This window comes from Mya arenaria, chromosome 7 (assembly GCF_026914265.1).
Source record: "Mya arenaria isolate MELC-2E11 chromosome 7, ASM2691426v1".
Classification (NCBI taxonomy): domain Eukaryota; kingdom Metazoa; phylum Mollusca; class Bivalvia; order Myida; family Myidae; genus Mya; species Mya arenaria.
The window spans coordinates 49,347,615-49,364,057 of record NC_069128.1 but is presented as its reverse complement, the minus strand read 5'-3'; the positions used below and the strand labels follow the sequence as shown (position 1 = coordinate 49,364,057).

Below are 16,443 nucleotides of genomic sequence, written 5' to 3'. Positions count from 1 at the left end.
TGGAGTGGCAAATTATAAGTTTGTATCTTTTATGTAATAGTTATTGGTTATTTTTTGCTTTGCTTTACTTTGCTTTAAGCGCAGCTGGCTGAGCTTCTGATAAATTATTTAGTAAAGCAAAATATAAATAAAAAAACCCAACTTAGTGTTACTGCGACTGTCTCTCTTTAAATATTTACTAGCCAGTGTGTATGCGCCAGTTTCTAATGAACTCATTTTTTGGCATATGAAAGGTGCCTTTTTCAAAGGTTTCTGATACTGATTCATTATTTAGTTAGGCAATAAACTTAGTGTTGCTGCAAATGTCTCTCTATATTACTAGCCAGCATGTATGCGCCAGCTTCCAAAGAACCCATTTATTAAGCAAATTAAAAAGAGAGTCAAAATGGATATTATTTTTTCATTAAAGGCTTTTAAAAACATTAAATATTGTAATAGTTTGACATAAGCATGATGCATCAAAGAAAAGTGACCCCATGTTATTAGCCTATGTTATGATCCATGTTAACAACACTTAAATCTGCGTATATCAAATGAATGAACGTACAATTGTCAAGTAATTGTTAAGCAGAACTTTGATAATCATTAATGCTGCAATAGGCTAATCTAAAGCTGCACTCTCATAGATTGATCGTTTTGGCAACTTTTTTATTTTTTGTTATGGAACAACCAATTATGCAAAAATGCATGGAAACAAGTCATATAAGACTGCTGACAAAAAATCAGATCGCAGATGTTCATATTTAAGTTCAAAAATTGATGTGTTATGCATTTTTCTTAAACAGTTAGTAACGTCAAAATAGCCATAAAACACTTATTTTCAAGCGAAAATATGAAAAGCTGCGATCTGATCATTTGTCAGCAGTCTTATATCACTGGTTTGCAGATATTATACTGACCAGGTGAAAATATTTCCACAGTGTTTTTGACATTTTTGCCGCTATCTTTGGTTGCAGACTCAAAAAACCTAACTTAAACCAGTACCGCAGACTCACTTTACGTCAACCGCTCTTAATTCTGTCAAGATCCATAATTTGGAAAATTAAAGATAAGCTGATAATGCCATTTGAAGTGTCTCTCAGTTTTGTGACATCAGTGCACAATATCACTTGGGGTCGTTTTATCAACGAGGGTGCAACAGAATATGGAGCGTATTAAAAAATATCTTTAGATCTAGAAATTTGAATGCATATTCTAGGCCAGTGTCTGAAAGTTTTTAATTTGCAAATTCAAATAAGCCTAGTCAGTGAAGTGTTAGGGGATGAAGGACATGTGCTATGAATTTTTTCAGGTTTGTTCATTAGTTTGGTTACCCCCGTCCGCCCCCCCCCCCCCCCCCATCTGAGCCCCCACCCCCATTGAGGCCTGCCATTGATTTTTAGCCTTGGAAATACAAAAAATTCGCCCATGTACTGGTTTTTCATCATATAATGACAATATTTTAATGCTTGTGTAATGTTTGTAATATATGTTGTGGTGTTGAGTATCTTTTTTGGTGTTTGTTTGGCTTTCATCCTTATGCCTTTAATCTTGATCTTGGTTAAATGTCCGGCTACAGCGGGATTGTCCCTGTGGTCCTCATTGTTTTCATAAATAAGTTTTTCCTACCCATCACCACACAGGACTTCAATTACCACAACTAAAAACGAAATGTTTTCCGTAGCCTTAATCATCCAGTAAACAACATCTATCTTTAACAAAGTAACTTCAAAACCCTTAAGGAATCTGACCCACAAATGATCAAGGTCTTATATATTCCTAATAGCTCCATTTATCCATATTCATGTTAAATTTGATATCTGTCTGTCTGATGTCTGCTAATCCCGTATAAAATAGAAATGTATCATTTGAAAGTTGATTACAATTGCTTGCCGATATGTAAAATTGATGATCATTAAGGTATTACAGTCTTAATTTCAACCGAAATTGGACATTAAATGATCTATTTTGCAATGTTTGAAAAGAAATGAAAAACATAATTTTTGGCAGCTCTTACTTATTATTAAACCCCTTCTGAATAATATAGGTTACCAGCCATGTGTTTAGTAAACGGGTTTGCGGCGAACGATTGCTGTTTGGTTCCCCACTTGCAGTGTCTGAGTTTCGTTTCATCAGGGATTCAAAACAAAACAGTTTTGTAAATGTCACCTTCTTGAACGCATGGAAGGCACCCAAAAATCACACATTTGTGGGTGGGATACCTAAATTTATAAAGTCTTGCATGTTGAACATCTCTATTCAGACTAATGTAGGCCATGGTTTTTGTGAGTTAATATTGGAAGTGTCATGTCAGAGCTTTAAGGCATTCAATTTTACTGTTGGGACAATTTGTTAGCATTTCGCTATTGTGAATGAAAGTTGACAAACATCCGAAATAATTTTGATAAACCAAGATTGATACTCGACTGATAGTCATTTATCATATTGGATATTCAGCAATTTCTCAATGGGGCTTGTTTGCGTTTGATATTAAACTGGATTTATGAAGGAGTTTCGACTTTGAATTGTGTTTAGAAACATGGCTCTATTTCATTGTAAATTGTAGAACAGTGTTTGGAAAACTGATTAAAGTGGCGGCCATGATATGAATGGTATCAAAATTTCGATGCAACATTTTACGGTTTCCAGTTATTATTAATGGGATAGTTTGCATCTTTAAATTCCTGTTCATTTCGCTCTGCATTGGAATAAGTGATTAACTTAGCAACAATATCATTGTTAGATGCATCATCACAGTATCTATGTGTATTGCTATTTATATAATCATTAGCCAGGCTGCAGACTTATTTCCTGTTTATATGACCCGCTTTTGCCCCTGGGGCAAATTAACCCACAGGTGCAAATTTGATTCATGTGAAAAAATAAATCATTTTTTGTTTATCTGTTTTCAATATCTTAAAACATATCATTAACTTAAATAATTTTTTCTTGTGCTTAAAAGTAATTCATCAAATCATGCATATAGTTCAACTAAAGATGAGCTGAATGAAAGTTTATCTCTATTTAAAATAAATAAAGAATGCAAAAACCTACATTTTCGTAAATTGAGTAACATGTTAAACAAACATACAATCCAATTGTTCAGTTAGAAATCACAAAGTCTAGCATGTTATATTTTCTACTTTCAGGTCCTGCCACAACTTCACTAACTTCATGTGCAAAAAGGTTGCATAATTAAAGAAAAATTTAAAATAATTAAATTACACTACAGACATTTATAATAACTGAAACAATGGAGACAGATAATTGTAAGGTGAAGGTCAAACTAGAGGTCATGTTGAGTATCAATAATGAACCAGTGATGTCATGATAATTTCAAAAATGGCCACAGATGTGTCTGCACGTTACCATGACAACCAAACATCCAGATTAACTCCTCCAGGGAAGGGTTGCCAGACCAGGGGTGAGAGGTCTCAGAATGTTGCCATGGCAACTGGAGGTCACAGAGGTCACCTAGCAACGAGGCACACAATGTCCTCTTTACAGAAGAGTGGCATCGCTTCTGCCAGCAAAGAGCTCAAGGTGAGAGATAAGTTCATTCATTGTCGGTATTTTATGTTAGTGACATTGGCTCAGAAAAGTATGAGGCCAGTCTGAGGTTTGAGCCCACCATCCCTTGCTTGAAAGGCAGCTACTATATAGATACCAACTGAGCTATCCTGAGCTTGGATAACTCAAATAATGTCTAAACCTGTACAACTCAGTAAAACTTATAATGAACGTACAGGGTCATTTTCCTTACTTTCTCTGCTAGCTTACTCCAATATACTTTTACTTGTTTTTCAAAGTCGAAAGTTTGAGGTGTTGAATTATTGGAGGTACTGTTGAAATGTGGTGAGTGGCAGAGAAAGATGTTAAAAGAAATTAATACAATTTTGGTCAATGTACATGTAAACTAAATTTACAGTGAAAATTTTGTAGCAAGTCCCACAACTCTTCCCAAAAATTAAAATGTCAACATAAGCCCCTTGTGACTTTAAAATCAGCCAGAGGTAACGGTTGTCCAGTAACGCAGTGGTTAGTGCACTCGCTTTTCACCTAGGCGACCCAGGTTTGATTCCTGGCCTGGGCGATTGTGAGTTTGGTTTGTGGTCACCAAGCCGGACAAGTGATTTTTCTCCGGGTACTCCGGTTTCCCTCACAACACAAGACCACACTCTCGTGTAAAATAGTGTTAACAAGAGTGAGTAATATAATGATGTAATAACTTGTTTAGACAATTGCAAAATAAATAAGTTTATACTTAAAAAAGCCAACTTTTGGCATCCCCTTGCTGTCATGCCTTTGTTGATAACATCTTTAAACTTCGACTTCAAAGCTGTGAGGAAGAAAAAAAATGTGTTCTTTAAAATATAATTTGGCACAGATGATATAATGTATTATTATGACATAAAGACCTAATATCTTTTGAAATATAATCTTAGCCTTTATAGTTTGAAGACTTTGTCAACAGTTTGTAAATGATGTCAGTGCCTAGGCCACAGTAAATAATTGGTTTCTTTGGCATTTACCTGCCCATTTTCTAGGTGTCGATTACGGTATGTAGATTTTGTTTGTTCTTATTTTCCAATCCCTTAATTCAGTAATGAAACAAACAACGACTAAAAATGATCACAGGAGAAGCAAAAAAACTTTTGGGTTGATGGTAATTCGGGGTTGCTTATATTTTTGGGATTGCTGGTATTTTGGATTTGCTGGTATTTTCGGGCTGCTTGTAATATTGGGTTGCTGGTATTTTTGGATTTGCTGTTGTGTTTTTGGGCTGCTTGTATTTTTGGGTTGCTGGTATTTTGGATTTGCTGGTATTTTCGGGCTGCTTGTGATATTGGGTTGCTGGTATTTTTGGATTTGTTGTTGTGTTTTTGGGCTGCTTGTATTTTTGGGTTGCTGGTATTTTTTGATCTGCTGGTACTTTTGTGTTGCTGGTATTTTCGTGTTGCTTGCATTTGGGCTGCTGGTATTTTTGGTCTGCTGGTATATATTCGGGTTGCTGGTATTTTGAAGATGCTGGTATTTTTGATTTTTGTGTTGCTTGAATTTTTCATTGCAGGTATTTTCAGATTGCAGGTATTTTCGAGTTGCTGGTATTTTAGTTTGCTGGTATTTTTGTGAGTGGGACATGAAACACAACACAAGATATTTTTGGCCTAAGGCAATGTTTGTGCAGATTCAGCTAGCTTTTTATGACTAGACTTTGTGAACAGTCTGTAAATATTGTCAGTAGAATCCAGGGTTTGTGCAAATTCAGCCCCTGCATTTAAAATGAAATTAGGCCAAACAAAATGATGTGGTTCAGGTAACCAGACAAACACTGTAATATTTTTCAAAGGATATAATTTTAATAGTTTTAGTTATAAACTGTTTACTTTTTACACAATAAAGAAAAGCAAAAAAAAAATACATTGTTTTCCCTACCTTCCTAGCCTGTGTTTTGTCAGCATTGAACTGTAACCACAGCATTATTTTTTTTGGCCTTAAATGTCTCTTGCAGTTTCAGACAAAATAGGCTTTAGATTTCTAGTGCTTTGCACAAACTTTCAAATACAAGGAATTAGAAAATTCAAAAAATAAATGTTATAAAGGACCACTTGACATACAAAAGGCCATGTCATCCTAAAAGGTGTTAAGAAATGAGAAAAAAGGCTTTTAATTTATGGGAGTGTTGTAATATCATTTCAAACACTCCAACCTGTTGAACATTTGTCTTCTGAACATGGTTAAAATGTTTACTTTTAGATTTGAAAGAAAACTTCAAAGGCAGAAAAATCATAAGAGAAAACAGTGTCAAAGTTTACAGAGTGGTAGCTACATTTAGCACTTTCCTAAATTTAACTAAAGTAATTTACTGAAGTTGCAAAAATAATTTTTCTTGCAGCTAAAGTGTTCATTTTTAGTGGTTAAAGGGACTACACACCAGATGGTCCAAAAATCAGCAAATACAGTATTTCCTTAAAACAAGCCTAGAATTTTCAATGTAAGCTAGTAGGAGGCTGATAATACATCATTTTACATGATTAAAGGAATAAACGCAGCAATTATGTTGTTGTCTCATCTGTCTCCCAATTTAAGAATAGCACATAAAGGTTTCCGAGTTTAAATTATATTTGTTTATTATCAGTACAGATAAATATACCGATGCTATTTTTAAACTTACTGGGATTTACTTGGTAGAAAGCCCCAGTAAATTTCGAATTGGAAAAATGCGCAAAAACTGCGAAAGATTCATTGTGTCTTTAGCGATTTGATCAGTAAAATTTAATGCGATGTACACAACAATGTCTATTCTATGTAAGTTTTTGACAAAATTTTGTCTTTTTTTTCTTGCAATTGTATCATCTGTTGTATAGTCCCTTTAAGCATTTATTATGTACCAGAATTAGACCAAATTTAAACCCACAAAATGAAAGACTAATCGCTGCCCTTCCCCTACCCCACCTTTAGGTCTATTACAGCATGCGCATTTTATTCACACTTAATATAATACTAAAATTAATGTAGTATTATAATATATGCATTATAAGTCTGCAAACATCACATATCGCAAAATATGCTTGTTGGTCACTATCCACCCTCTTATATTTATTATTGTGCAATATTTATTCCAACCAAATTGCTGTAAAATTCATCTTGGATGAAGTCAGTTAGTCCTAATAACACCATGGCATTGATACTAGTTGTACTTATTTAACCATATCTTATGTCAAGTGTTCTGTTAGGGTTATATGGTTAAATCAAAATCTCTTAGTTGAGATCAATGTTAAAAACTTGATGACTTATGATTGCATATGATCAGAACAAGATCTAGCGTCTTTGATTACTAGCAGACTTCATGTCGTCTTGATATTATCATTAGGGCGGAATGTCTCTTATATATTTATCAGTCTTTAAATTGGTACTCATACAATCAAGGTTATTAAATTCCAAACAGCCTTTGTAAACAAGTCTACTGCAGATATGTATGGAATTGTCTCTCAGAGAGATTTCATTTAGCGCTGAAATGGTAGCAAAAACTTCAAAGGGTAGGAAATGTTAAGGACATAATTAAAATGGGAGATGAACAAATCTTCCCCCAGCCACCAGTAGTTTTTGGATTAGTGGACAAATCTCACAACTACCCCCTCCCCCCACCACACACACACCCACAAACTAATTAAAAATGATGGAATTTAGTTGTTGGGAGGAAACTCCTTAGAAGGGATACAATCATATTCTGCCTATGGAAATCCTATAAATGTGGCTCAATTAACAATTAAACAATGTATATATATATACAAGGGTGAGTGAAATGGCACGTTATTTTAGAAGTAAATTCAAAAGGTGTGGCATTTAAAAATTCAACATCGAGGAATATTATCTTGCAATATCTTGCGCTTAGGAATTTCATGGCAGATTTTTGCCACATTCAGGCCATGTTATCATTTAAACCCAACCTTTATCATTTGGTTCATTTGATTTGAGACCAAAGATGAGCACACATAAACAATCAACGATTTTTTATCTATTAAAGTAATGCAATTAATCAAGATGTCAATTAATGAGGCACCTGTCATGGGGTTGACAAAGGGAGGATTTCGTGTTAACATCAGGAATGGGAGGGGTGCGATATTGCGGTTAGATTCCACTAATTGTTTGCAAATTGTGCCAGAAGATGTTCTGCATTTGTATAGGATGACATGTCCCCTTGCATGCCTTTTGATATAACCTTATAAACCATGACATGATAGACACTTAGAGTATGTATTGCATATATTTCTGTTTTCAAAGACAAAAAATTAGTAAATTGTGAGACTTAGCATTGTCGGCGTTGACATCATCGTCATTGTTGTGTGAAAGCTTTAACCTCTGCCATAATTATAAAAAATAAACCTTCAAGATATTCAACTGAAACCTGGTATACATGCACAACAAGGCCCATAACTGTGTCTAAAAGTTTTAAATGGTCGAGCTTTGCCCTTGGAAAACAAAGAGATGAATTCTGGTGTTTGCTCTGAGGGACTTTTGTTTCACAAACATTTCAGCGAAAAATTTAAGACAGCATATGAGTGGTCTAGTGGTACGGGTCTCCACCTCTCACCAAAGAGGTTGTTGGTTAAAATCCCAACAAGGGATACTTTCTCATGGCCTCTTAAAATGGACACCCGGAGTACAGGTTTTTCTATAAGCTATTGATAAGCTTTCGTCACAATCAAGCTCAAAGAAATAAGTAGAAACTAACATTTTCAGAAGCCTCTTAAATATCTGTCATCAATCCACCTAACGAGGCTCAACCTCTTCCTAGCTCCCTGTATAACTCGTCAGCCGCTTGGAATGATTTTTTAATTATTTGGCAAATTTTTCACCACATTAACACCACAACATATACCTGCATTTAGTGCGTGTTCTTTAAGTTCAAGGTCAGAATAGTGGTTGAAAGTAAGAAATTGAATTTTGTTCGTGTTGGCAGGAATGTCTCTTTACCAGACAGTGCACAAAATAACTTGCTTGTATACCTAATTGATAACTATAAACAAACTTTGGCACACATTTTTATCCAAAGCATTCTAAAATATTAAGTCAGCATTAATTCTTTGTCTGTGCGGATCCCATGCACAATTGCAGTAACATAAGCATAAACACCAATTATACTTCAATGAACATCCTTTGATCAAAAGATAGCCTCCTTATTTCTTTAAAGCAGAGTTTTTACCTATATAAGGTCATCTGATGTCAGACATTAATGATTTGTCTTCTTTCAAAGCAGCATTCGTGAGATTCGTTGACCTTTACTGAACAAAAGATTTTTTGAATGTGTATTTGTGTCATCAACTGGAAATTTAAATGTTTTCTGTGTTAATTATGTGTAAAATTGGATCAGACAAAATTTACAGAAGAATGAAATATTTGGACACTGTTTTACAAAAGCTCCTTAGATGTCTGGCTTGTTTACAAAAGAAAGGTGTCTGACCACGACTGCAAATTGTAATTGTTTTGCAAAATGGTGGACTCCATTCCTGATAACCAAGATTCTTGTGTGAAATTACCATTAATATAACCCTTGGGGTGCCAAAATGGTATATGAAGGTGTGTATTGCTTATGCGGGCAGTGGTTTCTTTCACCCACCCCAAAATTATACAGGACCCTTATACAGGGGTTTGGGGCTTAACTTTATATTTCATCAATTTTTTAGTCATCGTGTGAAACAGTTGGTCGTGCGGGCAGGCGGGCGGGTATCGGGTGGTAATTCTGAGTTTGTAGCACAGATACAGAGGTATTCACTCTTATACTTTGTAAATAATTAATAATCACAATGATGGGTAGTAAATGCTTGGTGTTCTATCTTCATTAGATATAAACACCTATAAGTAATAGCAGAGTTATGTCCCATTTTCATAAGAAAAAAGTAGGTTTATATCTTGTGCAGATAATATAACTTAATTATTTCGTTAATATAAGGTTTTAACTATGATTCAAAAGGGTACTGCAGAAAAGGGACAGGGTGCTAAGGGAGAAAATGGCACATTGAAACTAGCTATGAAGAATTTCAACATTGTGAATTGGGCAGAATATGTAAGAAATTGTGTTTATTTGAAGTAATATTAGGTTTCAACTGCCAGATATGTGATACGTGTATGTATTATAATCTTATTATAAGTTTTAAACAATACAAAAAAAAATATTTGACAGTTTGAAGCATTTGATTCTATGAAAGCAGAAGGGTGCCCATTCTGGTCTCCATGAGGGCAGATGGGTGCTACTGGAAAAAGGATAGCGGCCAGCAAACTTCAATAACTCTTCAGCTAAACCCTTGTTACGCACTTGTAAGAATAGCCCCCAAAGGTCTGGGGAATAGTGGGGACTTCCAATCCCAGGTAAAATCCCCGCCCTGCAGGGACAAACTGCTGGTAAAGTCCCTCCCAAATGCCTCTGCACCCTGGGGACATCGTGTAGTTTGAAACTGACTTCTATCAAATTAGGAGTCACAGAATCAGGGTGAGGCATCATCTGATCCTTTTTAGTTATCTCGCAAAATCTCATTAAACTCCGGGAAAAGCTTGGCTAAAACATGAACAATCCAGTTAAAATAACGGATATTTGTCAGCACAAAGCTATGGCCCATTCCTCACTATTTTTGGCGCAAAAACAAAACCACCACATTAACTCGCAGATGGGCCAACTGCAAGGTAAAAACATGGCCCATTTCCCCACCTATTCCCTGTATTCCCCTCAGACCTTGGGTGTGGGGGGGGGGGGGGTTACAATTGACTGGTACATTATTATTAAGAGAGCATTCACGGGTAGTCATCACTCCTGTGATAGCTCTTTTTAATTCGGTTCTATTCTACTGCATTTAACTGCTACCTACATTATGTTGTAACATTACAATCAAAATTGAACCCATATTGGAGGGTATCCAATTTAACTTGGGATTTAATTTCGGTCGACATGTGGTCTTAACTGTCTTAAATATCCGAAATAGGAATAAAGAACAAACTTATTGATTTCGGGTGCATATCCCTTTGACTGGAGATTATTGTAAATGCCTACGATTTAATTTTTAAAGTGAGAAGTCATTAGATTCAACGTGATTATTTTAATCGTAAGCAGGTAGTTTTCATAATGTCATTATGCAGTTAAAGCGTAATAGCTACGGCTTTTTTTTTTTCATTCGTACTGCATCATTATACAATTTCGTATATAATAGCTTTGAGAAATGAGTGAATTTGGGAGGTCTTAAAGCAATTGAATGAATATTATGTTTATAATTTCAGTGAATGGAATACAAATGTTTTTGATGAATTGAATAAATATGATATAATTTATTTAACTTTGTTTGGATATATACAGTCTGCGTGTGGTGATTTAAATTTGATAGTGGGTTGAGAAAAAATTATCAATGAATAGATAAGGATATTTTAAAAAAAACAACATGGAGGCGATGACAGTAAGTGTGTTTTTAAATCTTGTTTGTATTTTTTTGAGAAAACATGTCTGTGACATTCTGCAAAAACCTAGTTAGCTAAGATGTAATCTCAGACGTTATTTATATTGTTAAATATTTAAGGTTTTAGTATGAAATTTGGTACACATGTCATTATGATGATATTGGCATGCATGTAGCAAGCCCCATAACTCTGGTTTCATTCTTGTTGAGTTATGTCCCTTGATTGTCTTAGAATGACAAATTTTGGCATACCCTTATGGCCCTCTTGTTGATATATTAAAAAAATATGCTGATGAATGACAAATAATTACGTCAATAAGTGGCGGATTAAAATCATAGATAAGATTTATTATTATAGATAAAATATCACATGAACATAAGGATATTTAGCATTTAAATAAAATGAAATACAATGAAAGAGTAAGGCCACTTTTAATTGATACTTTTGATATATTGAAATTAAACTTAAGTGGTGTGGGGGAGGAAGATTCTTTTTCTTCCTTTATGATATACTGTTTAATTCTGTACTGAAAACCGAAAGACAAAAAATGACCATCAGAGAGGCTAAAACAATTTTTGATTCGCAGCTTATTTTATGAGTCGGTCAGTTACAGACAATGTTTCTTTTTTTATTAATTTTGACCTCACGTTTGATTTAAACTGCCTGTACAAAGTAAATGTCATCAGCCCTCAGTTGTGGGGTACTGGAACGTGACCTTAATATAATAAGCTGATGAAACCGCCACCCCCTGGGTTATACATTCAACAATATAATATTGAAGTTGTACTAATTCCATGGGTGTGCCTCCCTCCCCTTGACTGGTTCACGCTTGGGTGTGTCTCCCTCCCATTGACTGGTTCATGCTTGGGCGTGCCTCCCTCCCCTTGACTGGTTCACGTTTGGGTGTGTCTGCCTCCCCTTGGCTGGTTCATGCTTGGGTGTCAGGGGCGTACCTAGGCATACTCCAGTACGCCCAGGCGTACAAATGAATTAAGGTTCCCGCGAAATGGCCAGTAAAAAAGTTCCACGTCAGGGGATATTGGTCTCCCTCCAACCCCATATATCATATTGGGACCAGACTATAGAAATGCCTTTCCTTTTTTCACCGCTCTTAAGTGTACGGGCATACATTTCAAAATGCTTCAGGTATACCCCTGGGTGTGACTCCCACCCCTTGACTGGCTCATAGTCTGGTGTGACTCCCACCTCTTGACTGGCTCATACTGGGGTGTGACTTCCTCCCCTTGACTGGCTCACACTCTGGTGTGACTCCCTCCCCTTCATTGGCTCACACTTGGGTGTGACTCCCTCCCCTTGACTGGCTCACACTCGGGTGTGCCTTCCTCCCCTTGACTGCCCACACTCTGGTGTGACTTCTGCCCCTTGACTGGCTCACACTCGGGTGTGCCTCCCTCCCCTTGACTGGCTCACACTCGGGTGTGCCTTCCTCCCCTTGACTGCCCACACTCTGGTGTGACTTCTGCCCCTTGACTGGCTCACACTTGGGTGTGACTCCCTCCCCTTGACTGGCTCACACTTGGGTGTGCCTTCCTCCCCTTGACTGCTCACACTCTGGCGTGCCTCCCTCCCCTTGACTGGCTCACACTCGGGTGTGCCTCCCTCCCCTTGACTGGTTCACACTGGGGTGTGCCTCCTGCCCCTTGACTGGCTCACACTCTGGCGTGCCTCCCTCCCCTTGACTGGCTCACACTCGGGTATGCCTCCTGCCCCTTGACTGGCTCACACTCTGGCGTGCCTCCCTCCCCTAGAGTGGCTCACACTCAGGTGTGCCTCCTGCCCCTTGACTGGCTCACACTCTGGTGTGCCTCCCTCCCTTAGAGTGGCTCACACTCAGGTGTGCCTCCTGCCCCTTGACTGACTCACACTCGGGTGTGCCTTCCTCCCCTAGAGTGGCTCACACTCAGGTGTGACTCCTGCCCTTGAATGGCTCACATTTGGACGTGACTCCCACCCATTGACTGGTTCACACTGTTTGCAGTACTTATGATAATAATGGTGCCCATTGGTACGAAGGCTAAAGTTTTTGTTCTATAATGCCCATTGATCTGCTTTGAATGTAGACAAGACAATGGTTTATTGTGTTATAGACCCCCACCCCTTTATCCAGAAATATAGATTCACCTGTTACAGTCATCAACTCATAATAAAAAAATGGGTCAAAGTCCCATAACTTTGTCTGAAGTAAGGTTTTAACCAGGTTTTAAAAAAGGCAGGGTGCTGCAGAAAAGGGACAGGACAAATGGAAATTTTGGTAACTTAAAGTAATATTAATTTTCAACTACTGAAGATGTAAAATTTATTTGAATTCACAATCATATTTCAAGTTTTAATAAAAACTAAAACATATTTGATTATCTCAGGCATTAAAATTTTTGAAGGCAGAGGGTGCACATTCTAGTCTCCATGAAAGAAGAATAAGGGTGCTTCCAAAAAAGGATAGGGTGCAGCACCCTTCCAAAACCCTTTAGCTAAAACATGACACAGGAAAATATTTGTCAAGTTATACACCTTGACTATCGGAATATATGCTGACATATTAAAGCTGTACTCTCACAGATTGAAAGTTTTGAAACTTTTTTATTTTTTGCCTTGTAACGAGCCAATTTAGGTGAAAATGCATAAAATCAGTGATATAAGACTGCTGACAAAAAATCAGATGGCAGATTTTCTTATTTAAGTTCAAAAAATGACGTTTTATGCATTTATCTTAAACCATTAGTTACGCTTTAAGTCATAAAACATTAATTTAAATAGGAAAATCTGCGATCTGATCTTTTGTCAGCAGTGTTTTATCACTAGTTTGCAGATATTTTCGCTAATATTGCGGCTCATTCCAAGACAAAATATAAAAATTGTCAAAACAGTTAATCTGTGAGAGTACAGCTTTAAGTACTTGCATCAGATTCTGCAATGATGCTCTGGGTTTCTTCAAAAATAATTGTTAATGTTGTCATGAATCGATACAATTAAGTTAACAGCCCCATTATGATGTTTCCAATTCCAGCTGTTCACATTTCTGTGCAAGTCCCCTTCGTCATAAATTATCAAGACGTTCAATTTTTCCAAATTCCTATCGAGCAGACAAACACACTAATTGGGTTAGCTGTAAAAGAGTAGCTGTTCCCGTCTAGTCGGAGTATGAATAATTTCCGCGCTGGAATGTTACAGAGACATTTGAACGGTCCGTCTGTGACTAACCGTAACATGTCGCAAGTCATTAATCGAGACTTGGCAAGAATGTTCTATTAACAATCTCAGGAATTTCGATGACAGCTGGTGAAACATTTGTAAAACAACGACAGACGTCCTCGAAGTGGTGACTGGCTCTTGTTTAGACTAATTAATTTAAGAAATAAAATAAACGACAGTTACAAATTATATCAAAATACATTACAAGAACAAGTGTATGTTTCTTCCAAATTGGTTTCATTTTTCATTGGGGGTGGGGAGGTTGTGGTGGGGGGAGAAAATGATTGACTTACTGAAATATTAGATTTAAAGATAGGATGAACTTGAATTTACTTTGTGATAAATTTTATGCTTATAAATTTTATATTTCCCTTAATTTTTAATACATTAAATGAATTAATATCAAGAAATTTACTTCAGTTGAATTAAACTGTCATTTATGTTGAACAATCAAGTAGTAATGATTTTTATGTTCATTTTCGTTGTTTAATTTCATTGCTGGTTGAATAGTTTTGTACTGAAAGGTTTGAATAACAAATGTCATGTTAAATAGATTTAAAATCAAATTAAGCCACCAAAATGAATATTGATTGTCAAATAATAGAAGAAAGGCCTATCTTTGCTTTAGCGTGACCTTAAAGTTCTAGGTCAATTGGTTCTTTAATTACCCGATATTTTTATGATAAATGAAAGATATTAGATTTAATATAAGGCAAGTATTGAAATATGATCTGCGTACTTACCATACAAAGGGCGTGACAGCCAAGAGACTTTGATGAAATTTAAAATCTTTGTCAGCTAAACCTTCAAGCTCAAATTTCGGATATTTACAAAATAAACTGAAGTATCAGTTTTCTGCTTGTCAAAACACTCCAAACACTGAAGGAATTAATTATCATGAGTTTTAAAGAAATAAGTATTGCCGAAAATCTAAAAATGGTGCAAATTGAAGGTTATACATTTTGCCAGTTAAGGCACTAAAAAAATGACCCCGTAAATGTCACAGTGGTTTGATTAGAATGAACTCAGCAGCTGCTTTGGTGTCATATGACCTGTAAAAGATTTAGTGACATTTAACCTAAAATAATATATTTTTCTTCAGATTTATCAAAGGGGTCATTACGACAAACTATCTGGCATAAAATAACTATGATCGAATCACTGTAGTTTAACAATGTCAAAAAAATCTTGAAATGCCTAAATATAATTCCTATCAGACCACTGTGGTAAATGTTTGTAACTTCAAAATTTGCCTAGCTATGCATAGCCAGTGGCATCTCTTTGCAAGAAAACTCAAATGATTACCTTAGTATTGATTTGATAAATATTGTAATTCAATACTTGTGATGCATAAATGTTATAGAATTGTTTATTCAACTTGACCTACATAGACACCATACATGCCATATTTTCTGGAGACCATTCAGGGGGATTTGTTCAAAAGTCTGAAAATTCAGGGGGATTTTGGTAGTATTCAGGGGGATTTTTTAGCAGATCTAATTCAGCAAAATTTCAAAGTATTTTAAGACGCAAGTACGTAAAAAACACAAATTGCCATAATTTTGAAAGGCTCCCGAGGGGTCACTATGTCTGACACAAATATATGAAATCATGTATGTAATGTAAATGATGTTTGTTGTACAAGTCTAATTAAAATGTCTGTTCTGTTCTGTTCTATAATGGCTAAAATATATATATAATAACTGGTGTAGGTATTAATCAGTTACATTATGGTTGCAGGATGTGCTGGAGAGGAAGATAGAGGGGTTGAGCCGTCTGCTGGCAGAGGAGCGTCAAACGTCCCGCCAGAACAAGATGGCCGCCTCGCGTCTCCAACGGGAACTTTCCCGAGCAAAGTCACATGATAGACCTGCAACTGGGGTGAGTGAGCAAAACATCAAGTCCACTTTCCCGAACTATCTTAAGGTTTGAGACCACTAAATAGAATTGTTTTATATTCTATAGTCAATTAATGAAATTGCATGTGAAATAGCATTGATTTCTAGTGTTATGAGAGCCAGAAGACCAATTGTATATATATGGAAAGAAGTTCAACTTTTGTACTAAATATTATTATAAACAATGTAAAAAAAAAGTAGCATAAAATTCTTATAAGAAAACAAAATTGGTTTAAGTTTACCACTAGGAATTTGATATTACCATGCTTTGATTCACTGTCATGTGTTTAAAAAAAATACAGAAAAAAATACACAGTCATAGTCACTGCCCAATTGGTATAATTGTTAAGTGTAAACATGAAATGCAATGGCTGAATGAAATATAATATTTAACCTGATATGCTTAAGATAT

The 16,443-nt window shown here is 36.0% G+C and overlaps 1 protein-coding gene across 2 annotated transcripts in view; it reads left to right on the top strand.

Annotated features, from left to right (window-relative positions):
- Nucleotides 1-3,164: 3,164 nt before the first annotated feature.
- The window catches only part of LOC128240846 (mucin-4-like), a 95,219-nt gene continuing 81,940 nt past the window's right edge, over nt 3,165-16,443 (top strand). Inside the window, exons 1-2 of one of the 2 annotated variants that reach the window (XM_052957775.1) lie at nt 3,165-3,522; nt 15,874-16,014. In XM_052957775.1, coding sequence (XP_052813735.1) covers nt 3,307-3,522; nt 15,874-16,014 — 357 coding nt within the window. In that variant the 5' untranslated portion in view covers nt 3,165-3,306. Of the gene's footprint in view, nt 3,523-10,804; nt 10,923-15,873; nt 16,015-16,443 lie in introns of those variants that run through there. The other variant, XM_052957776.1, reaches the window with a different exon arrangement.